This window comes from Pleurodeles waltl, chromosome 8 (assembly GCF_031143425.1).
Source record: "Pleurodeles waltl isolate 20211129_DDA chromosome 8, aPleWal1.hap1.20221129, whole genome shotgun sequence".
NCBI lineage: Eukaryota > Metazoa > Chordata > Amphibia > Caudata > Salamandridae > Pleurodeles > Pleurodeles waltl.
Genome location: NC_090447.1, coordinates 532175515 through 532200502, shown reverse-complemented (window position 1 = coordinate 532200502; position 24988 = coordinate 532175515). Strand labels below are relative to the sequence as shown.

At 47.7% G+C, this 24988-nt stretch overlaps 1 protein-coding gene across 1 annotated transcript in view; it reads left to right on the top strand.

Moving 5' to 3' along the window:
• UGGT2 (UDP-glucose glycoprotein glucosyltransferase 2) overlaps positions 1–23864 on the top strand; it is a 1372316-nt gene extending 1348452 nt beyond the window's left edge. Inside the window, exon 39 of the mRNA XM_069204567.1 lies at positions 22029–23864. Within this exon, the coding sequence (XP_069060668.1) occupies positions 22029–22051 (23 nt within the window). The 3' untranslated portion in view covers positions 22052–23864. The remainder of the gene's footprint in view (positions 1–22028) is intronic.
• Positions 23865–24988: the final 1124 nt, after the last annotated feature.

Genomic DNA, 24988 nt, shown 5'->3' with positions numbered 1-24988 from the left:
GCTATATTTTGGCAGTAGTGCATCCTTGTGTCAATGTATAGAGCAAGGGTGCATTTAAACAAAAGCAATGTGAACAACAGTAGTTCCTGTTGTGTTGTTCCCATGCGTTCATGGGAACTTTTAACCTCAAATGGTGTGTTCACTGTAAATTTTCACCGCAAATTGCACAAAATTCTGCAAAGTGGCGTAATGAAATTTTAGGATTTTCATGTAACAAGCTTTACATGAAATTCCTGAAATTTCATGAATTAAATCAGCATAATTAAAATTTTGCCCAGGCCTAATATGTTTAAAATATATTTTGTGGGATAAGAGAATCTAATGTACAAATCTATCTTGAGCCCCCATTGTGCCCCCCACCCCCAGGTTCTTGAGAGGGAATTATTCCCAAACTTGTACTCCAACAGTACTTAAGTTAAGACCATATTTACCAGGGATGACGTTGAAATACAGATAGGGAAGTCACATGATCCAAGGGGGTCGAAAATGCCTCTACTGCCACTGTTGTCATACAATATGCAAAATGTTGTGGAAGACTCTTGGAATTCCACTCAAACATACAGATATCTCTTCAGTGGATATGCAAGAAGAAAGACTGTATTACTGCTGTTATCAAACTGACGAGGCAAAGTTTGTTTACGCCTTTGCATCCAAGCCAAGTGTTTTTGTGGGAACGTGTATGTTTTCTGTATAAAGCCATTATTTTGGGATGTAAGTTAACAAAGCTTTTTCGTGCGTTTTTTTTCTTATGGATTCCTCACCTCTTGAATATCCTCCAGGCACCAGACTGGATTCAGAGACACTTTCCCTAGCATAGCTTTTTAATGGCACCAGGTGGTACCACACAGTTTCATCTGTCCGGAATGTGATAACACCATAGTATAAAGGTTACCTGCTCACGCCAGTTCCAGTTTCTCCATGCATGTTCGATGCGGATGAACTCTTCTCAGTGCCTCACTGATGAAGTTCCTAAGTGTTTTGAAAATTTTAAATCTCACCTGCTAAGCCCTTGGGATTAAAACCCTGTGACGTTGTTGCAAGAAAATGTCATTATTGAATCTACACAACATCTAAATGTAGTGTCTTTGGTCTGCCAATGATCCTTCAACCTGTGATTGTTGCCCTTAAAGGCACCTGAATGCCACCAGAGAGCAGAAGACCAAGTTGTTTTTGGCTAGGGTATGCAAAAGACTCAAAAGCATTCCCTACTCCACCTTCATGTAAGTCACCGGATAGTGAACCCACCAAGCTATCCTCCTCCTCTCGGAAAAGTCCAGGATACATTATAAGAATGAGAAGTTCCTTTCTTCATCAAGGAAACAGTCCCCTTCCTGGACGGTTATGCGTCTTGGCAGTGCTGTTCTCTAAGATGAGCTCTTCCTTAATGTCAGAGCTGATTCTGGTCCTCATAATGAAGAAACCAGAGTTTCCTCCTTCTGCCGACCCTGCACAAGTCAAGCCTTCCATTTGACCATGCTGGGGATTTTTCAGACAGCTCCTGAACTCTGTCACTCTCCTAGGTTGGATCTGATCTCATAGGATCAGAGATTCTGGTTCCTCTGATCCTGGCGCTATCCTACTAGTGCCTCCACTGGCTCCAGCCTCTGCATTGCTTCTGAAGAAGCACATGACTACTAAGGTGCTGTCCCTTGTGCGTTCGGCACAGCATAGGACACTGTAAAAGGTTGCAGGCAGTCTAGATGTGAAAACAGGATTTGAGTACAGTACAGTAATCCTCAGTCATTGCAAGCTCCCCAGCTTCTTTAGTCTCAACTACCTTGTTGGACTGGACAATAATATTCTGATCTGATAGACTTCTAGTTGCAGATTCCTTACCTTAGAATTTTCCCAGGCATCAGACTGGATCCAGAGATTTTTTCTCCGAGCAGTCTTGCGCGCTGTCAGTTGGTGTTGGTCAACTTCGCATCTGTCGTTGGCGTTGTGGTTGCCGTAATGACGTCGGGGTCTAATAGAGCCACCGCCTCAGCGCAGTGATGTCAGTTATTTTCTTTCCGAGACACAGGCTGATGTGGAGAAGAGCTACCCTGGTCACTTTTTGACCGGCCTTGACTCTTTTATCGAATTCTCTGGTGACTCTTGGTGCGTCTAGGATGTCCCTGAAGACCGGGTTCAAGCCTTGCGAGGATTCTCACCAAATGATGTCGGTGACAGATCTGCATTGGCTCTGTTTGTGGTGTCTGGAGCGCAACTGCGACCCGAAGTCGTGCTGCGAGTGCCGGGCCATGCACTGGAAGACTTTGAGGAAGCGGTCCTTAAAGCTCATGGCAGCCCATCGCTCGACTCTGCATCATTCCCAGTCTCGCTCGAGGCAAAGGTCTCGAGACCAGCTGCGGAGTCATCACCACTCGTCCTCCTCCAAATCATCGGGACATTCGGGTAAGGAGAAGTAGAAGTCGAAGAAGGCTAGGCAGTCTTTGACTTCACCCTGTCGCTTGGATGACGTGACGCGGGAAGAGCGTAAACACTCTAGACCTCTTTCCACAGAGCCTGTTTCTGGGTCCGCTATGCACCTCCACAAATTTCCAGGAGCCGGTGCAACCCCTGCCCAATTCAAATAATTTTATCTGGCCATGCACCTCGTATTTGGGCACTCTGGGCACTTAAGAAGGAGGCCCTTCACCTGCACCAGCAGCTCCAGCTCTGGCCACTGAGGGCCCCTCTGTGTCTGCTTCCAGATCCGTGTCAGCACCGATTGTACCATTGAGAACTTCTGTGGCACTGGCGAATTCATTGACGCTCCTGAAGTCGGTTGGGCCCACAATTGACGTTGACCCAATCATAATCCCTGACAACCTGGAACGAGAACGGAGTCAGGTGACACCGATTCCGTCTTCGACAGGGCCTAGCCACTCCAGATTGGATTCAAACCAGTTTTACTTTGGATATGAATATGAGGAAGGATTGGAGGGGTCGCTGGACCTTATTGAATACCAGCAAGATGAGCAGACCATGGGCAGGGCTCAGGAATTGGGTGACGCCAGTGATCTTGATACTTCCCCAGACACTGGCATGCTGTCTTTTCTTATTCCATGGTGGTCAGTAGAGCTGCTGAGGTCCTCGGCCTTGAGCTGCCTACTGTTGCGGTCAGGACTAATCTCCTGATGGAGGTGCTTCAGTCCAAAGCCTGTGCTTTGGAACCTCTCCTTCCATTTAACAAAGCCCTCACTGAAGTTCTACTGGGTACCTGGTCCAGACCCAGCACAGGAGCCCTGTGACTAGGACAATCGCTCGCCACGATGGCCCTCCCCGAATGACTCTAAATTCCTGACCCAACTCCCCATGCCTGAGAGCTTGGTCATTCAGGCATCCTCGTCTTCTGGCGCATTCCCTTCCACTCCCCCAGATAGGGAATCAAAAAGGCTGGATAATCTTGGGAAGATGATGTTTTCTTCCTCCAGTCTGGCATTGCGGTCGGTGAACACTGCATGCCTTTTGAGCTCTTATATCCACTCCTTGTGAGACACTGTCACAAACGTTTTACTGCAGATCCCGCAGGGAGGCCCGTGCGATCTTCTCCCAGGCTTTTGCCGACGGGAGAGATGCGGCCAAGTTCACCATAAAATGTGGGCTGGATATGACCGACTCTCTGGGCAGATCGGTTACGTCGACAGTGGCATGACAACGCCACGCCTCAGGCGATCTCCAACTGACCCTCATGGACATGCCCTTTGATGGCGCTCATCTCTTCGGAGATAAGGTGGAAAGATTCAAGGACTCACGAGCTACGGCTCGATCCCTTGGACTTTCCACTGCTCCTCACCCCCACTGGTCCATCGTTCGCCCCTTTCGCGGACACGGAAGGAGCTCTCTGTCACGTCCCCTCCCTAGTCATTGTGCCACGCATGCTGTACATGTACATGCTGCGCGGCTGGGACATGGAATCCCATGGGCTTGTGGGACAGGGAACCAGAAGTCTGCCCAGTCAACACCCACCCCACCTGCAGCCTTCAAACCTTCCTTTTCTGTCCCCCACCTCATACCAGTTGGTGGCACAGTAAGCCATCCCCTGTCCCACTGGGAATCCATCACGATGGACAGGTGGGTTTTGCAGATCGTCCAAAGTGACTGCTTCCTCCCCTTCGAGACTTCCTCTCCGGCCATGCCTCCATCATTTGTGTCCTGTCCTCGAACTCAATCCTCCATCTCTTTCTCGGGAAGAAGTTCAAAATGCTCACCTTGGCTCAGGTCCTTTCTGCCTTGGACCTAGGAGACTGGATGGCTGCATTGGTTTTGCAAGATGCTTATTTTCGTAGCCCCGTCTTGCCTGCCCACAGACATCACCTACGATTCGCAGTAGGTCACAAGCACTTTCCCTTATCTGTGCTACCCTTCAGCCTTATACGCGCCCCTTAGATGTTCACGAAAGTGATGGGGAGATCGCAGTTCATCTGCGCAGGTCGGGAATTTCAGTCTTTCACTACCTTGACCAACTAGCTGTTGAAGGCAGACACTCCCCAGAAAGTCGTCTCCCACCTTCAGACTCCTGCCTTCGCTGGGGTTCACTATAAACAAGCCTAAGTCACACCTGAACCCCTCTCAGATGCTCCCTTTCATCAGAGCTGTTCTGGAAAATGGACCTATCCTCCCGATAAGCGAGTCCTGGGTATGTGGGCTATGATTCCGATGTTTCAGTCTGTATCCTGGGTTTCGGTGAGATTGACTGAGGCTGCTGGGCCTAATGGCCTCCTGCATCCTATTAGTACCAAATGACCGATGGCATCTGCAGTGAAACCTGAAGTTTCAGTGGACGCAGCACCAGGGAATCTCACCGACATGGTCCAGATCTCACAGGGGACTGCAAAAGATCTGCAGTGGTGGCTTTCGAATCAGGATTGGGTCAATGACAGATCCCTCTCCCTTCCCAACCAGATCTCAGTCGTGACAGATGCGTCACTTCGGGGATGGGGCGGACACATGGGAGAGGCGGAGATCAGAGGCCTCTGGTCTCTGACGGAGTCCGAGCTCCACATCAGTCTTGGGAGCTCCAGGCGATTCGACTTGCATTGAAAGCATTCCTTCCCTCTCTCAAGGAGGAAGTGTTGCAGGTGTTCACCGACAACACCACCATCATGTGGTACTGCAACAAACAGGGCGGAGCGGGGTCGTGAACCCTTTGTCAAGAGGCTCTTCGCCCTCAGACATGGCTGCATATCAGGGCATTTCCCTAGTGGTTCAACATCTTGCGGGCTTTCTGAATGCCAGAGCAGACAAACTCAGCCATCGCTGCATAGTTGATCATGAATGGCATCTCCATCAGGAGGTGGCACAAGGTCTCTTTCAACAGTGGGGAGAGCCTTCGTTAGATCTGTTCGCCTCTGCAGAGAACGCTCAATGTCTGCAGTTTTGTGTGTTGGAGTTTCCAAGGCGGTTTTCACTTAGCAACGCATTTTGTCTCGAATGGAGCTCAGGCCTCCTGTGCACCTTTCCGCCAAAACCACTTCTGCCCAGAGTTCTCAAGAAGATCAAGAACGACCGGGCCCAAGTCATTCTTGTTGCTCCGAACTGGGCACAAAGAGTTTGGTATCCAGAGCTACTGAGCATAGCCACAGATCCTCCAATCAGACTGCCTCTTCGGGGAGGATCTTCTGTGGCAGCACCAGGGGACGGTTCTTCACCCGAACCTGTCCAGTCTCCGCCTTCTTGTGTGAAGATTGAGCGGCGGCATTTGACAGCTTTTGCCCTTCCAAATGAAGTCTGCAATGTTATCTTGGCAGCCAGGCGTCCCTCCACCAAAACGGTGTATGCCTGTCGTTGGCACAAATTTGTGGCATGGTGCACGGACAAGTCAGTTGATGCTCTCTCTTATCTTCTTTCTGAGGTTCTCTTATTCATTATTTCACTAGCCAGTCAAGGCTCTGCTTTGGGCACTCTTAAAGGCTACTTATCAGCTATCTCGGCTTTTCTTAGATCGCCAGATCATCCTTCTCTTTTCAAATCCCCTATGTAGGTAGATTTCCTAAAGGTCTAACCCACTTGTATCCTCTCACTCCATTTATCATGCCTGTGGATCTCAATCTTGTCCTCACTTATTTGATGTGTTCTCCCTTTGAGCCGTTACACAATTGTCTCTTGCAGCTACTTATCCTCAAGACTGTCTTCCTGGTGGATTTCACTTCTGATCGCTGAGTAAGTGAGCTTCAGGCTCTTTCTTCCAAGCCTCCCTTCTTTCTTATACATCCCGACAAGGTAGTGCTACGCTCAAGGGCCTACTTTCTTCCTAAGGTTGTCACACCTTTTCATGTAGGCCAATCCCTCACTTTGTCTACTTTTTACGCACCCCCCATCCTTCTCAGGAGGAGGAGAGACTCCACCATCTGGATCCAAAAAGAGGGCTGGTATTCTATCTTAATCACACTAAAGATTTCCGGGTGGATGATCAACTCTTTGTTGGGTATGTGAGTGCGAAGAAAGGGAAGGCGGTGCAGAAGCGTACCATCTCCCAATGTGTGCTTCTCTGCTTCAAAATGTGCTATGCTTTGGCAAAGAAGCAACCTCCAGAAGGTTTGCGTGCTCATTCAACCAGAGCACTTGCTGCTACCACAGCGTTAGCACGCGGAGTTCATGTCCTGGGCTTCTGCCAGGCAGCAACATGGGCATAATTGCCCTTGTTTACTAAACATTACTGCCTCGACTGTCAGGTCCGCAGAGATGGCTACTTTGGTTGTTCAGTCCTGCAGGACTTTTTAGTATGATTTTGGTTTGCAGCACACCACCGAGAATGGCATTGCTTGGGTATCTATTCTAAGGGAAGGAATCTGCCACTAGAAGTCTCTATCAGATGAACAAGTTACTTACCTTCGGTAACGATTTATCTGGAAAAGACATATTCTAGTTGCAGATTCCTTACCAGCCTACCAATCCTTCCCACTTGCAAACTGATTTCTAGGGACAGAGATTCCCATTAAAGGGCCTTAGCTCCGGTGCACCATTTCAGTGTTCTTCATGGCTCTGCGCTTTGGAGTGGAAAGTTGTGAAAAGAAACTGATGTCAGCGTGCTGAGGCGGTGCCTATATTCGACCCGACATCATCACAGCGATCACGATGCCAATGACGGATGCGGAGTTAACCGACACCACCTGACGGTGCTCAAGGATACTGCTCGAAGATAAAATCTCTGGATCCAGTCTGACGCCTGGGGAAATTCTGAAGTAAGGAATCTGCAACTAGAATATGTCTCTAACAGATAAATTGTTACCGAAGGTAAGTAACTTGTTCTTCAGTGCATGAATGCATAGTGGCTCTTCAGCGCCATACGCTACTACAGCAAAAATACCAGCAGTGCTTGTCTCAGCACTCCAAGGCTCATGTGAGGAATGAGAGGTATGTTCTCACGTACCATATATGTTTCAAACCACATGGTGAGTGAATTTCAAATAAGATTAACTTTATCCCAGTTACATCTCAAGTAATCATTGAATTACAAGTGCTGCGTCATATAACTATAAACGTACCACAAATGCACACTTAATACTACCCAAATAAAGTGCTGCTAATGTTTCAGATTGAGGTGGAATTATTCAGCCTTTGACACAAAGGATACTTAGTTTTGCTCCCTTTTCCACTTAGATCGCTCACACCTTCCTCACAGTTGCTGCTCTTTTCTTCTCACAGGGGATAATCAAAAGCACCACTGGTTTGAAAACCATTTACAGATTCTAAGAATGCCACAAACAACATCTCCTGCACTGTCCTCAGAGAGCGTATTGGCCCCACATCATCTGATCGTCAAAAGAAAAGGTTCAAACCTGTTCTCATTCACCTTTGGCACTACCCCTCCCTTGGGCCTAGCGATTTGCCCATCTGGATGAACACTTTAGATCAAATTCCAATGCCTTGGAGATGTCCAATGGGAACTACTGAATCAGAGAAGATGATGATTCGGAGGCTGACAAGCTTGTCCTTCCTTACAATTCAGATGTACTATTGTATTGTATTGGAGCATTTTAGCTGATAAAGACTTCTAGCTGCAGATTCTTTACCTTTGAATTATCCCAGGCATCAGACTCTATCAGGAGAATTTATGTGAGTAGTACCCCTGTGCTCCTGTGGGTGGGGTCATTTGGTTCTTTGTGTGTCGTCCGCACCAGAAATGACATCCGCGGCACCTGTATAGGTGCCACCCAGGAGCGCTGATGCCAGTTCTTTTCTTTCAGCCAGTGCAGATCCGGGAAGGGCTACTCCTTCAGTCACTTTTTGACTGAGCTTTTTTTGACATTTTGTCAAGACCTTTTCAAGATATTCCTCCTGGTGTAGCGGGATGTCGTGCAAGAAGGCTGGCTTCAAGCCATTCGGGGCCTGTCACCGGCTAATGTCGGTGACAGACCCATATCTTGTATGCCTGTGGTGCCTCAAGCGTGATCACAACCCGAAGTCGTGCTCTGACTGCAATGCCATGAATCCCAAGGCTTTGAGGGACTGCTCCCTCAAGCTGATTACGGTCTGTCGTACGTCGACATGCTGATCGAGGTCTAGGTCGGTCAAGAGGGAGGTCTTGGGACCGGTCGCAGAGTCCGAGGTTGTCGTCCCATGCCACATCTTTGGGACATTTGGGTAAGTCCTGGCATAAAAATAAGTAGTTGAAGCTTCGACTTCTCCACGTCCGTCATCTTACGAGATGCAGGAGCATCAGCATTCCAGGTCTCACTTTGTGGTTGAGCCTGGGCAGACTCTGCTTTCCCCCAAGTTGCCAGGAGCGACCCCTGTCCAACTTAGTTTTATGATGCCATGTGCCTCATATTTGGGTCGGCCAACCCCTCCTGTGTGTCTTCGGGCAACGCAGAATCAGCATGGGCCCCTTCTGGTTCCATACCAGCAGCTGCGGCCCGGCACCAGTGGGGTCCCAGGAATCCATTCCTGAGTCCGGACTGGCGCCGGTTGTACCACCTCGACCTTCCCTGGCACCGGTTTCAATGCTGACACTCCCAGTGCGGCCAGCGCCCAGCAGCAGTGCCATCCCCTTTTTAATACCAAACTCCAATACGGAACCGGAGGTGTGTAGCTCAACGTCGTAGCTGGCACCACAGAGAGCCTTGCCTTCTAGGTCGGATCCGGAGCCCTAGTCCTATGGGTTAGGACTAGGGCAGGAATGGGAGGGGTTACTGGACCGTGAGGAAGTCCAGCCTTATGGCCAAGATATGGACTGGTTTGAAGAATTGGGTGAAACTAGTGGCTTGGACACTCCCCCAGATGCTGGCATGCATTCTCCCCCCTACTGTGGCTACAAGGAGGGAGCGTCTTACACAATGGTAGTGCAGAGGGCTGCGGAGATCCTCCACCCTCAGTTGCCCTCAGTGGTGGTGAAGAACGATGTCTTCACAGAGCTGCTTCAGCCTGGAGTGTCCCTATCCGAACCGCTCTTCCCATTCAATGAAGCCTGCACAGATGTCTTTTGTGTACCTGGTTCAAGCCCAACATAGGGGCTCATGTGAATAGGACCATTGCCCGTCGCCGCTGCACCACCCTGGGGGACCCAGGTTTTCTCACTCAACACCCCCAGTCCTGAGAATTTGGTGGTTGAGGCTCTCACCTCCCATATTAACCCCGGCATGCTCCCTACCGCTCCACCAGATAGGGAATCCAGGAGGCTGGAAGAAGATTTTTTCTTCTGCCAACATGGCATTGCGGTCTGTGAACACCACATGCCATTTGGGCCACTTTTCCCCCACTGTCTGGGATACAGTTGTGCAAGTGTTGTCTACAGTCCCAGAGGAGGCCCAGGCCATACTCTCCCAAGCCGTGGGAGATGGTAGCAATGCAGGGAAGTTCACAATTCGCTGTGGATACGACCAACTCGTTGGGCAGAGCAGTTTCGATAATGGTCACCCTTAGGCACCACACCTGGCTTCATACTACTTGCTTTTGGGGGGATGTCACATCTTCTTTGATGAACATGCCCTTCGATGGCTCCCATCTCTTTGGAGACAAACCAATCTCTGTGCTCAAATGTTTTATAGACAGTCAAGCCCAAGGATCGGGTAGTAGCCTAACTTCAGTGCCACCCCCAGTCCATTTTCGCCCCTTTCGTGGCTGCAGAAGGGTCTACCAACCATGCCAGTACCCACTCAGCCACTGTGCCATGCATGCTCCACAGCCTCTGCTTGGCTTAGGGTGCGGTATCCACAGACCTCGTGTATCAGGCAGCCAGAGATCGGGTCAGTCTACCACCCGCCCAGCTGCAGCCTCCAAAACATCCCAATCTGCCCTTATACCATCCAGGGCATCCAGTTGGCAGCAGGATTCACCATCACCGGCCCCACTGGCAGTCCATAACATCTGACAGGTGGGTTTTGCAGATAGTCCGAAGAGCTACTACCTCCCCTTAGTGCCTATCTCCCAATCCATGTGCAGGAAAGTGCCACTGTTGGCATGGTTATCCCCCCACATTTTGCCTGATATTGATGCCAACTCTGATTGAAAGTGTGCTGGGATCCTGCTAGCCAGGCCCCAGCACCAGTGTTCTTTCCCCAAATCTATACCTTTGTTTCCACAATTGGCACACCCATGGAACACAGTTAAGTCCTTTGTAAAAGGTACCCCTGGTACCAAGGGCCCTGTGGTCAGGGAGGGTCCACAAGGGCTGCAGATTGTATTATGTCCCCCTGGGGGACCCCTCACCAAGCACATGCACACTGCCTTTGCAGCTTGTGTGTGCTGGTGGGGAGAAAAAAAGGCAAAGTTGACATGGTACCCCTCTCAGGGTGCCATACCCACAAACCACTGCCTGTGACATAGCTAAGTTACACCTCTAGCAGGGCTTACAGCCCTAAGGTAGGGCACACTATACCACAGGTAAGGGCAAAGCTGCACGAACCATACGCCCCTACAATGTCTAAGGCCATTCTTAGATATTGTCAGTGCAGTGCAGCCATATTGAGTATATGGTCTGGGAGTTTGTCATTACGAACTCCACAGCTCCATAATGGCTTCACTGAAAACTGGGAAGTTTGATATCAAACTTCTCAGCACAATAAACTCACTTATGCCAGTGTGGGACTTATTGAGAGATGCACCCTGTATGTTAGCCAAACTGCTAGTGTAGGACTGACCGGTCTGTGCCAACCTGCCACTTTCAGACGAGTTTTTGACCACATGAGGTGAGAGCCTTTGTGCTCTCTGTGATCAGAAACAAAGCCTGTCCTGGGTGGAGGCGCTTCACATCTCCCCAGCATGAACTGTAAAACCTGGCGGTGAGCTTCAAAGGCTCAAGCCTCTTGTTACAGTGCCCAAGGGCACCCCAACTAGTAGAGATGCCCGGCTCCCCAGACAAAGCCGAGTTTTGGTGACAAGTCCGACAGGAAAATTAGGGAAAACAGGGAAGAGTGACCACCCCTAGGTTGTCCAGAGCTGAGGTGACCCCCTCCCTGCAGAATCCTCCATCTTGGTTTGGAGGACAAGGATCACTAGGGTTAGGTTTGTGTCCCCCTCCCCAAAGGGAGTGGACACAAGAAGGGTGTAGCCACCCTCAGGGACAGTAGCCATTGGCTTCTGCCCTCTGATCCCTGAAACGCCCCTAAATCCAGGATTTAACGGCCTCCCAGAACCCAGCTCACCAGATTCCTGGCCACCTGACAAGAAATAAGACGGGCTGCTAAGCTGAGCCCCCGGCAGAGAAGAAGGAAGGCGCAAACTGACTTAGCCCCAGCTTGCCTGTCTCCTGCTTCAAAGAATCTGCAACAAGAAGACGACACATCCAGCGGGACCAGCAACCTCTGCCAAGCTCCAGAGGACTGCCCTGCATCACAAAGGACCAAGAACTACAGAGGACAGCAGCCCTGTCCACAACAGAACTACACCAAGGGACTCCAGAGCCTCCCTGGATCCGTGAGTCCTGACCACCCAGCACACGACACCTTGAGCCGGTGACCAGCTTGCCCAACCAGCCAGAGAGAGTCCCCAGGAGATTGTGAGCAAGTGTCCACCATGGGTTGACCCCTCCACGACAGCTCATGCAGAGGGAATCCCAAGGACGCACCTGGCCATGAAAGCTCCGGATGAAGATATCCAACACCTAAAAGACCACTGCACCTGCAGCCCCCAGGCCTTGGAGAACCCTACTTCCGGTGCAGCTACATTCAGCATGGGGCTGTCCTCCCTTGTCCAGCCTGTCGTTTGCACAAGTCGACTCCCTGGACTTTGCTTTCAGAATCTGTGTGACCCATGGGGTCCCCTCATAGACTAGCATTGGAAACCCGGCGCCTCGTTTGCACCCTGCACTCGGTGGCCCTAGTGCCGCTGAGGGTGTGTGTTTGGTGCCTACTTGTGCCCCCCCCCCCCCCCCCCCCCCAGTGCTCCTCTAAACCCCACCAGGTCTGCCCTCCAAAGCTGTGGGTACGTGCAGGCAGGCCTGATTCCAAGTGCCCCCAGTCTCCATATGAGCCCAGGTCACTGCACTCGGCCGCCCGTGTTGCTAGTGGTGGGTGTTTGGGGTTAACTTGAACCCCAATCTGTGGACTTCCTAACCCCCGGAGACTAGAACTGTACGTCAAGTACTTACCAGTAAATCGTACTAACCTTTCTTCCCCCCAGGAACTGTTTCTGAAAATTGCACTGTCAACTTTTAATACAGAATTTCAAAAACTGTATAACTTGTCGATTTCAAACAAAGTACTTTTGATATATGTGTGAAATACAAATCTATTGAAGTTATTACCTGCAACTTGAATGTTGTGGTTCTGATATTTTTGCTATATAAAAACCATTGGTCGGGAGTTAAGTCATTGAGTGTGTTCTTCTTCTATTGTTTGTGTGAGTACAACAAATGCTTTGCACTACCCTTTGATAAGCCTAACTGCTCAAACACACAACAACAAAAGAGAGCATTTGAATTATCTACATTAGCCTCTGTTAAGCCTCTGGGGAACCCCTGGACTCTGTGCACACTATATCTCATTTTGATACAGTATATGCAGAGCCAGCTTCCTACACTATGCCGCTATCTCAAGACAGGTTGATAGAGAATCATCTTTCTCTTCGCCACAAGGAAGTTGCAGCTGTCTTGGCCAAGGAAGCTATAGATAGGGGCAGACTCCAGAAGTGGTTCGTGGTTCCTATTCCTGTTACTTTCTATTGCAGAAGGACGAAGGTCTTCATCCTATCCTAGACCTGCGGTCCCACATCTGCTTCCTCAAGAAGGAGAAATTCGGAATGCTCACATTGGCTCTGGTTTTGCCTGCCCTGGACCCAGGAGACTGGATGGTAACATTGGAATTGCAGGATGCATATTTTCACATCCCTATCCTGCCTGCACACAGGAGTTACCTGTGGTTTCCAGTTGACAACGAGCATTTCAAGTTTGCTGTTCTCTCCTTTTGCCTGAGCAGCGCCCCTCGGGTGTTCACCAAGGTAACGGCAGTGGTTGCTGCTCACTTGCAAAGCTCAGGGGTATCAGTCTTCCCCTATTTCCACAACGGGCTGTTGAAGGCGGGCTCGCCCCAGGCTTTCGTTTCCAACCTCCAGACTATGGTAGACCTCCTGCGCTTGCTGGGATTCATTATAAATATGCCAAAGTCACACCTGACTCCTCAGATGCTCCATCTAAGCAGATCTGTTTTGAACACATGTTTTGCATTCACTAATGACCGAGCTGACAAAAATCTCTGGAATGCACTTCATAGTTTAAAGAAGACATTTATTTTTATTCCACCACGAGGTTCCTAAAAAATGAAAGAGATTGGTAGGTCAAAGGCACACGTTTAACAATAGTCACAGCATTGAAAGTAACATATCAAAGTGATTCTCAACTGCAATGTAGACAGCAAATATATGTGGTTATATTATAGCATAATTTCGAAGCAAAGGATAAAGTACAAATGCATCACCGTAGGGCCTGCCAAGCTCTTCATCTTCCTCATGGCGGCAAGAAGACGACCCCTGTTCAACTGCGAGAAAGAGATATCCACTCACAGGGTACACAGCAATGTCCATCTCTAAGGCAGAAGCAGCAAGTGCAGCCCCGCTTGTGAAGATTCTCCAAGGGCTTGGACTGAGTTTGCCCCCTTTAAGAAGTCTCAGGGACAGCTAAGACTTCCCCTACCAGCCTTTGGGTTCACTTGCTGTGGACTCTAGAATAGGCACCACCTGGTGAGTTAGTTTCTCGGCCCTTGGAAGTGAAAGCTGGTGAAAAACCAAGTGCACCGACTTTGGACGACGCCCGAACTGACGCCGCTACCGGATCCCGTGACACCACCTGCAAAGGAAGCCATCGTCCCTGCTGGATTGCAATGACCCCAGTCGACCCGCAGGCCCTACGCAGCAGCAGCCTCACTGAAATCCATTACTCCGTAAGTTCCGAAGTGCCGTGTCACAGACGTCCGTGACACCCGACTCCACCACGGCACTTGCAGCATTGTGGCATGACTGCAACCCTGTAAGGTCACTGCACCATGTCTTGACCGTCAGATATCGACCCCGCTGGACGTGCAAAGGTCCGACGCTTCGCACTGATGCCATCTCACCTCCACAGCAAAGACCTGATGCCTCACACGGACGCCTCTGCAGCACCAAAACTGACACCACACCGCATCCAGAGACGCCTCGATCCCCGACTCTGTGCACCAGCTTGTTTCCTTATTTTCACTAGGTTCTGTACCTGTGGGTAAGTGCGACTCTGTGATCAGTGCCATTGGCGTCAGATTGTTGGGAACTACTCTGTTACGACGCCATGATATCACCAATTCGAAGCATTTGTGGTTCTAAGCGCTATATTGAAGTTTAATCTTTAAAAATTAATAACTTTGGTTGTGAATGTTGGATTTTTGGCGTTTTGGTCTTGTTTTACTCAGATAAATATTGGCTATTTTTCTAAACTGTTTTTGAGTCCTTTTGTGGTGTTTTCACTGTATTACTGTGTGTGATTGTATAAATAATTTACACATTGCATCTGAGATAAGCCTGACTGCTTGTGCCCAGCTACCAAGGGGGTGAGCAGGGGTTATCCTAGGTATGTCTGACTAGAGTGAGGATCCCTGCTGGGACAGAGTACAAACTGACTGCCAACCACAACCCTCTGAGGGTTAGCAGGCTCAGTCCACCAAAGCCAAAGTTTCAACAACTATGTTAGCTCATAGAGTCCTAGTCCTTGACATCTATCAGGCAGCTACGTGGGCATTGCTGCACAAGTTTGGCATACACTACTGCTTAGACAGTCAGGAACAGCGTGATGGGCATTTCTCACGCCGACACATCTTGGGTGAGAGATTGCTTTGGCTTATAGGTGGTCATTATGTCCCTGGTGATATTCTGACCCCCAGGGATAATGTGGCGGTATGACCCCCAACAGGCTGGTGGTACATACTGCCACATATTATGAGATTGGCGGGTTGGCTGTAGCCACTTCTCCACTCATACCGCCATGGCGGTGTGAGCCACAGGGCCAGAGATATCTATCTTCAGCCTGGTGGCCGACATTGTACCGCCCATGGCATTATGAGCCGGCCTACCACCATGGTTTTTGTGGTATTAGCAACGCCACGAAAACCATGGCAGTAGGCCCTACCGATGACAGGGAATTCTTTCTCTATCACCTGTAGGCGGCTCCCCCACCCCCTGACACTCACCTGACGCCCCCCTCCAGCCAAACTCACCCTCCCATGCCCTCCGATCCACAAACCCCCCTCCGATCCACGCACTCATCCCCCATATACGCACATACCACACACTGACCCCACAGCCACACATGCACACATCCTCCCCCACTACAGTCACAGCGCCCCTCACCCCACACAACCCCTCACCGCATACATGCACACAGACACCCACACTCAACAGGCATACACCCATTCATTCACACACTGACATACATGCATTCCCACAGACATGCAGACACGCACTCACTTCACCATTCTTACACGCATCCACTCACATGCATACACCCACGCAAACAACACACACACTCAGACATACATGCACACACTCAGACACACACACACAACACCCCCTCCCCTGTTGGAAGCCCGACTTACCTTGGGCGAGGATGTCTTCCAGTAGGGAAGGGGCACTGCTACTGCCAGCAGCGCCTCTCCAGCAGAACACCGCCAGGCTGTATTACTGGTCATAATACGGCTGGCGGCCTACTTCTGGCATGGCGGTGCTGGTGGTAGCAGCGCCAGCTTACCACCGTCCACCACCATGAGCACTGCTGGATTTCCGTCCTTATTGTGGTGGAAGTCGGGCAGTGCTCATAATATGGCAGATGGATGGTAGCCGCGGTGGCGGTAGGTTGGCGGCCGTTACCACGGCGGTAGGTGGTATGCACTGACAATGTTTTAATTAGGGCCATAGTCTAGGGTAAAGAGTCTGCGACTAAAAGTCTCTGGCAGATGAATAAGTTACTTACATTAGGTAATCCCTTATCCAGTAGACTCTTATCTAGTTGCAGATTTCTTACCAAATCTCACATTCGTCCCCATTATAAGAACAGTGACTTCTTCCTAAAGAGGTCCTTGAAGACCGCACTCTGGTACACTGGTTCTGTACCTCAGTCTGGCTCTGTGCTTCTAGTGTGGAAAAAATAGTCATGAAACAGAGGTCATCACACTGGGGTGGAACCTATATAGGCACCACATACTTTTTTTCTGACAACGCCACGCAGAGCCGAACACCACCACCTACCGGCATACAAGGGGACTCCTCAGGAAACTTTCTGGATCCAGTCTGATGCCTGGGGAATATTCTAAGATAAGGAATTTGCAGCTAGAGACTCAAGTTACTTACCTTTGGTAACACTTTTTATGGTTGTTTGTCCAGCTCAGTTCCCCACCACTCCAGCATCCACAGCCGCAAGACAGCTTTAGTGTGTCCTTGCCGCACACAGCCAGCCTGGTGGAGGAAGGTTCTGATGTTTCCTCCAAGGGTGTCAAGTTATCGCTTCCGACAAATGGGTCCTCCAAATTGTAAATCGGGACTACTCCCTCCCAATTTCTTTTAACCCTGCTGCACTTTCAACCACCATTGGGGCGGCTGATTGAGAACCATCTGTCTATCTTGCAGCAGGAAGTGCAGGCTATTTTGGCCAAATGGGCCACAGAGCAGGTTCCGGTATGGGAAGTAGGAACTCCGTGTTACTCCTGCTCTTCCTTGTACCAAAGAAGGACGGAGGCCGTTATACTACTATACATCTTCGTCCGCTCAACACCTTCCGACAAAAGGAAAAATTCAAGATGCACAGAATTGCCCAGGTCCTGTCAGCCATTGGCTGACACTGGACCTGCAGGATGCTTATTTCCATATCCTTGTCCTGCAGGTGCGGTCTGAGCTTCATGGTGGGCCAGGAGCCCTTTCAGTTTGCAGTACTTCCCTTTGGCCCCACCAGTGCCTCTTAGATTTTAATGAAAGTGATGGCAGTGGTCACAGCACACATTTGGACGTCAGAGATACCAGTGTCACCTCAGCTGGTTCCACTTAGGAGTTTTGCCATCATCTGGAGATGGTTGACGACTAACATTGTTGGGGTTCACTATCAATGTGGTGAAGTCACACAGACTCCTTTGTAGATGTTCCTGTTCATCAGACCCATTCTGACTATGGTACAGTATTGTGCCTTTAATAATAATAATAATGAAACTTGTAGAGCACCTAGCTACTTTGAATGAAGTGTCCCAGCACTAACGTCCAGACTCCAAAGCCAAGAACGCAGCAGTTACCACAGAGTCAGCCAGATCTAAATAGACAGATTTTGAGTTTTTTCTGAAACAGGAATTCTAAAGGGGCCTGACTGACTGAAAGGGGAAGAGAGTTCCAAAGTTTAGGTACTAGATAACTGAAGGAGCTGCCATCAAGACAAGCTCTTTTCACTTTTGTAATGTTAATAAGCATGGCACCTCTGAATCGTAAGTTCCTAGATGATACATAGAGTTTGAATAAAGATTGAAGAGACTGTGGGCCATTGTTGGCAAATGCCTTGTAGAAGTAACATAGGGCTTTGGAAGAGGATCTCTGCTTCAGCGGTTGCCAGTGCAGCTTAATAAGTGTGGTCCCAATAGAGGCATGCTTTGGGAGATTCAGCAGAAGGAGTGCTGCAGCATTCTGCACTCGCTGGAGTCTCTATACATGAGTCTGTGACACACCTAGGTACAGAACATTACAGTAGTCCAGGCTGCACATAATCTGGGTATGGATTACTCATTTGTTTTGCGGACTCTGGCAGGCAGCAGAAGGTTTTTTTTTTATAGTGTTTAGCAGCCCAAAACATTTCCCTGCAAGTGTAGTGATTTGGCTATCAAAAGAAAGTTTATCCTCAAACCAAATACCCAGGTTCTTGACATTAGGCTTGGGAAGAGGTAGTTGACCAAGGTTATTGGGCCACCAAGCAGACTAGATGTTAGGTTGTTTGCCTAGGATCAGTATCTTGGTCATCCCTGCATTTAATTTGAGACAGTTTAAGTCCATCCACATGGCACCTCCACAAGGCATAGGCATAGGCATAGAATAGAAGGCATATGGGTGGAGTTCTGTGAGAAACCGGGGAATCCAGGGCATACGAGCTATGATCCCAATGTTTCAGCTTCCATCATAAATCTCTATGCATGTTGACTTTAAAGCTGCTGGGATTGTTGCCCTTCTGAATCCTGTTGGTCATCTCTGCCAGATGACACATGCAGGCTCCTAATTAGGACTTTGACTCCCGTGAGCACAGCACCAGGGGAATCTGTCATATTGGCCCCAGATTTCAGAGGAGACGGCAAAAGATCTGCATTGGTGGCTACTGGATCGCAGTTGGATCAGTGGCAGGCCCCTATCCCTACCTCACCCAGATTTTACCTTGGTGACGGAGGCATCACTAGTGGGTTGGGAGAGGCCATCTGGGAGAGGTGGGGATTAGAGAATTCTGGTCTCTGGCACAGGCTCAAATCCACATCAATTTGTTGGAGTTGAAGGTGATTTGTTTGGTGATGAAGGCCTTACTGCCCACCATCAAAAGGAGACTGATACAGATGCTCACGTACAACACTACTGCCATATGGTTCTGTAACAAACAGGACGGGTGAGGTCTTGGGTACTCTGCCAGGATGCTCTATGACGCTGGAAGTGATTCAACCACCACAGAATTTCTCTAGTGGTGAACCACCTGGTGGAAATGTTAAACACCAGGACGGACAAACTTAGATGACTATGCTTTGTGGATCACTAATGACACATGGTTTCTTTCATTAATGGGGAGACCCCTTGCTCAGACTTTTTGATACTGCTTAGAACAACACTCAATGTCAGCACTTTTCTGTATTGAAATTTCCAAGGCAGCTCTATGTTAGTCTAGAGTAGAGCTAAGGGCTCCTGTATGCATTACAATCCCTGAATCTCTTGGCAAGTTCCGAAAAAGATCAGGAAGGTCTCAGCTCAAGTCATCCTAGTGGCACTGGACTTGGCCAGGAGATACCCAGACCTCCTAGGCATGTGCATCTATCCTCTGATCAAGTTGCTGTTTCAGAAGGATCTTCTGTTGCAGCAGCAGCAGACTAGGGTGCTACACTAAGGACTGCACAATTTGCAACAACGTACTTGCAGATTGGGCAGTGGCAGTTGACCTTCAGCCTTCTTCCTGTTGATATCCTTTTGAGTGCGAGGCATCCCTCTACACAATTGGATTATACATGTCATTGGGCAACTTGGCTTGTAGCGCCTCAAACTGTCTGGTGCCGCAACAAGCTACAAATTTGCACCAAGTTTTGTTATTTAAATTATCCTTGGCCCACCAAGTACTTGCTTTGGACATTCTATTTTTCTGCTTTTTGTGGTTGCCCAATCAGCCTTCTTTATTTAAATCACCTTTGTGATGAGAATTTTGAAATGTTTGCAACATTTGTTCCCACCAATACAGGTTGGGTGCCACATTGGGACCTGAACTTTATCCTCACTTTTTGGGGTGTGCACTTCTTTTGAGAGGTTGTAAAGTTGTCCACTGAAGCTTCTAACTTTGAAAACAATCTCTCATTGCCATGACAAAACCTAGGCACGTGAGTGAGCTGCAGGCTCTTTCTGTCAAACCCCATTATGCAACATTCTTTCAAGATAAGTTTGTACTGATGACCTCAGGTTCATCTCTACCGAAGGCAAGTGTATTACCCCATCCAGCATTCTTTGCCCCATCTCCTCCTTCTAAGCAGGAAGAGAGACTTCATTGTTTAGGCCCTTGTAGGGTACTTAGCTTTTATACTGATTGCATCAATGGACACCAGGTGGACTATCAGCTCTTTTTGGGGAAAAGAATGGCAAGACTGTGGAACAACTGACCCTCTCATGATGGATTGTTATGTGCATGAAGATATGCTCTGCACTGGCAAAGGAGCAACCTCTAGCTTACAAGATTACTGCAACAGAGCTAAGGCTGCTACTACTGCACTAGCACAGGGGGTATCTCGCGTGAATATTTGTCAGGCATCTATGTGGACATCGGTACATACATTTATGAAACACTACTGCCTTGACAGTCGGGTCGGTTGAGAGGGGCATTTTGTCCGCTTGGTCTTGCAGACCTTTTTGGTCTGAACTAGAATATAAACCCACTATCTTGGGAGGTACTGCAATGGTATGGTATGTATTCTTAGAGTGAGGAGTCCTTGGTTAGAAATATTCATCAGAAGAATAAGTTACTTTGCAGCTAGAGTATCCATCAGAAAGATCATTACCAGACTACACACCGATCTAGGCTATTATTCTATCTAAAAAGGTCCCAACTACGAGATCTGCACACAAGTCATGGCAATCTGCCAATAGGCTCTGCAACTGAGAGCGCAGACAGCCTAAGAAAGCAGACACCAGCGTGCAAGGGTGGCACTTATATGTGGCTCAGCTTGTCACTTCCAGAGCAGAACAGTGTCAGTGTGAAGCGACACAATGCCACTTACTGGCACGGAGGTGTACTGCTTTTAAAGTTTCAGGATCCATTCTGACACCGGGAGAAAATTCCTAAGGTGAAAAGTCTGGGGTTAGGTGGAGTATCCACCATACAGATCGTTACTGAAGGTGAGTAACTTATTGAAGTGAGGATGTGTGCTCATGAAATTTGAGTGCTGCTGACAAAGCCCTGTATTTTTAGTAGGAGGGAACACCTTTGGTGACATGTTTCCATCTGACCTCGTATGGTCGTCTATCTGCATCTTTTTCATGTTGGTAATGGAGGCAGGGCTATCGCGAATAGGTGCATTGATTTAAGAGACACTGATATAGAACTGCAGAAGTGCTTTTCTCTTGAAAAATTTATATGGACCATGTGTTGTTCTTCCAAGTTTGTCTTCAGGACTTCTGGATTCAGCTTTTGCAATTTTGGATAATTGCTTCAAAGAGTGCACCAGCTACAATGGAAACAAGTCCTAAATTATTTATTTTAAATACTTTATTTTGGCGCATTCATGGGCAGTGTTATACGTTTATTTCCATTGCTGTTGTGTGCGATTGTGCCAATTAGGTGCCTTTTTAGCCAGTTATGATGTGTGATTTCCTAAAACGGACGAAACAATTCAGCAAGCAATGTCTTTGCTTGTCACTTCATTGCACATGACACAGGCCTGTGCTCATGACTGAACGAGAGGAGCAAGCGGTCAGTTTTCTGTGCCCAGTTACTGCATTAGAGCTTTCGATATGTCTGTTGAATTTTGTCTTCATTAGCCACAAGGACAGCCCGTAACCATTCCAGATTGCTGACTGTGGTTGGTTGACTGTAGAAACAGGTTTTACTTTTCTGCCCTATACATCACAGATTGATAAATCTTGTCTCGACAACAAAAAGTATTGACAAGAGCCACAGATCCGTCTTCAACGTGTTTTATTTAATCATAGGAATGTACAAATGCTGTTTGACAAATCCAATTAATTTGTCAATGCGTGCAGTGCTTGTTTTTTCATGTGTGCTTATGTTTTTTGCTCCTCAGGTTTTGGAGTCGAGCATTTCCGATATTTCATCGTAACACAGTGCGCTGTAATTGGTTACATTATGTCGTTGTGATGCGTATGATGATGAACGCTTGAATGCAGTTACTGTATATTAACATTAACCTTTCTCTGGTTGCTTGCAGCTCTGAAGCGTGATGAACTTTAGCACCGGATGCGCGCGCCTGAACCCTACGATGATTTGACCAACTGACTTTTCCACACTCTCGGAAAACCTCAATGTTTTATGAAAGAATAATGCAACTATAAACAAGGACAATGTTTTATTTTTTGTCTCAACCTTTTGTAAATGAGCTATATTAATCAAACTTCAGTGCACTGGGTCAACGTGGTTTACAGTCAGTTTTTTTTGTGTTTAACTTCATGTTATCATGATTTTTAATCGAACATGTCGGCGCTCTTGTTTAAAATGTTTTCTGTTAATGTTTAAGTTATATTTTCTTAAGTACGTGATCGCTGGACAATGAAGAACAAATGCATATAATGAATAGGCGCTAAAATGCGTGGGCCAACCAGGAAAACTGCCAAAGAAAATCAGAGGAAGCAAGCCCACAAGCCTTACTGTGACCCTGGAGAAGCAGGCTGACCGTGGCATTCCCTTATTAACCCTGTGACTGGGCGCCCGCCCGCGCTCTGGGATCGCCTTTCAGGCTGTGCTGTCTGATGGGAATATGCAAACTTGTTACCCTGTAGGTGACCACAGTGTAGACACTACCATTCTTCAAGAATGGGACCCAGCTCCTTGCTGTACTCTGGGGCAGGTCACGATATGGCCTACCTTGTCCAACTAGCACAGAAAAAAGATTTTATCTATCAGGAGCTCTTTTCGGCGAACCCCATTTTTATGGTACAGTTGCACGTTTTATTTACACACCATTCGCGGAATAGTCTGGCGGGTAACCTAAGGTCGGATGTCCCATTTCATGCTTTTAACTACATGGTTGGAGGCACATGAAAAGCTAAACACTGATGGCAAAACCTTGCGCCGAGTTTCATGGGTGTGTGGTTTTCGCTCTCTTTTGTTGCACTTAATTAGAAATGACAAATACTTCGCCAGGGCTAATTAACGGTGGCATACATTTGGCACCTAAATGCTGAAGTACAGCTTTCTGTTGTGTAATTCAGAAGATTTACTCTACACCAATTTTTTTTTTTCTTATTTGAATGCCAACTGCAAATCTTTTTTTCCAACTAGAAGCATTTTGACCTACATGTTTTTTTTTTTATGTTTAATTACTTTTTTAGTTAGGATATTTTATTTTACACAAATTTGAAAGAAAAATAATACGGCAATGTGCAGTGCACTCCAAAAGTCAGCGGAAATAGAAAAACAGAGAGATCGGTGATATTTTGCTACTTGTAATAGTCCACACATTGTTGTCAGTAGTTGCGAAGCATTACAAGTATGGTGGTAAGTGTATCTGAAGGTTGGTAACTTGAAGTAATTGCGAAAAGCCAGGCCGTCTAAACGGAGTGCACTACATAAAAGGGAAAATAATGCTCCTCCTCTTATAAGACAGCGGATTCTTTTGATGTTTAATTTCTACCAGAGCTGCAGCTTGGCATACAAATAATACATTTATATTGAAGTGTGGCTGTCTCTTTTCCCAAATTACACAGTAAATGTAGCATTTTGTCAAAAAAAAGTCACCTTTGAAAAGCAAGAGGTGCAGAAGTAACTCTGTGGAAGCAGTAAAATATTTGGTACATCTAATACACTACAAAAAGTGGGTAAAACACAACTGCTTCCCAATTTATGACTACCACGCTTGTAATCTGGTTCCCGAACTGTTAATGGTCTTGTACATTATTGGTCTTCAAACTATTTTGTTTCTTTCACAATATTTTTGAAATTGTGGAATCTGTTTACGGGTATAATTTAGTTCTCATATGTTTTTGCATGTTAATTTCAGGATATTCTTTGGGTTGTGGCAAACAAATAAAATGTTCGAAGTAATTGATTTATGCTATCATGTTTCTTGTTTGCAGTAATTTTGCCAGCACTCCCACAATTTTGGCACTATTTCCTATTTAGTCTCACTAACTGCCCTCGTTCCTGGGTCACACTTCTCCACAGTGATAACATGTTCCACTTTTCAAGCCTTGCTCACTTGTTACTATATCAGTTTCTGATAGATACTTTTAATTTAACTGCAGATTCCTCACCTTGTGAATATTCTCAAGGCATGAGACTTGACCCAGAAAATGTAAAGCATTACTCCTGCACACTGGTAGGTGGCGTTGTTTGGCACTCTGCCAACGTTGTTCCGTTCTGGAAGTGAGGAGCAGAACCATATATAAAACCCATGCGCGTTGACATTAATGCCTTTCTTTCCAAGCCTGCAGATGGAGATCCAGAGCTTCTAGTTGGTCTTTTCACCAATATTTTTCAGCAAAATAAGCCAGTGTACAAAGAAAAATGTGACCGCCTAAAACAACGCAGATTAAACAGTGTCGGGAGTCTCTTTGTGTTGGCTGTCAGAGACAGCTTCACGGCCTGCGACGTTGCACCCAAATGTATCCGATGGTCACACAGGACTGTAATGCCAAACTTTAAATTGCCAAACACAAGAAGACTTCATGCTGTGACTGGTCAAAGTTGATGACTCGGAGACTCTTGGGGTTGTTGGCCTTAAGCATCCTGCCGGCCACAAGCACCACGTGGCACATGCAGGCTCTACAGTAGGACCTCCAGTGGAATCTATTGGATTGTATCCAGATTTCGGAGGAGACTGCAAAAGATCTGCATTGGTGGCTATTGCACCACGATTGAATCAGTGGTAGGTTCTTCTCCTTACCTCACCCATTGATGACGGTGGTTATGGATGTATTACTGCTGGGCTGGGTGCCGTCTGGGAAAGGCGGAGATCAGGGGCCTCTGGTAAAAAAAAGGTTTCTTTTTGAAAGAAATACCACAATTGTTTATCAGTAATCTTGTTCATTTAGCTTCCTGGGTGTTCCTCATCACACTGTTACTTCATTGAAGAGCATTCAATACTGAAGACGGGTAGTCATGACTTCTCCCAGTTTTTAAATGACCATTATGGGACTCAGGGGTTCCTCAGTTGCTAAGAAAATTAAATAC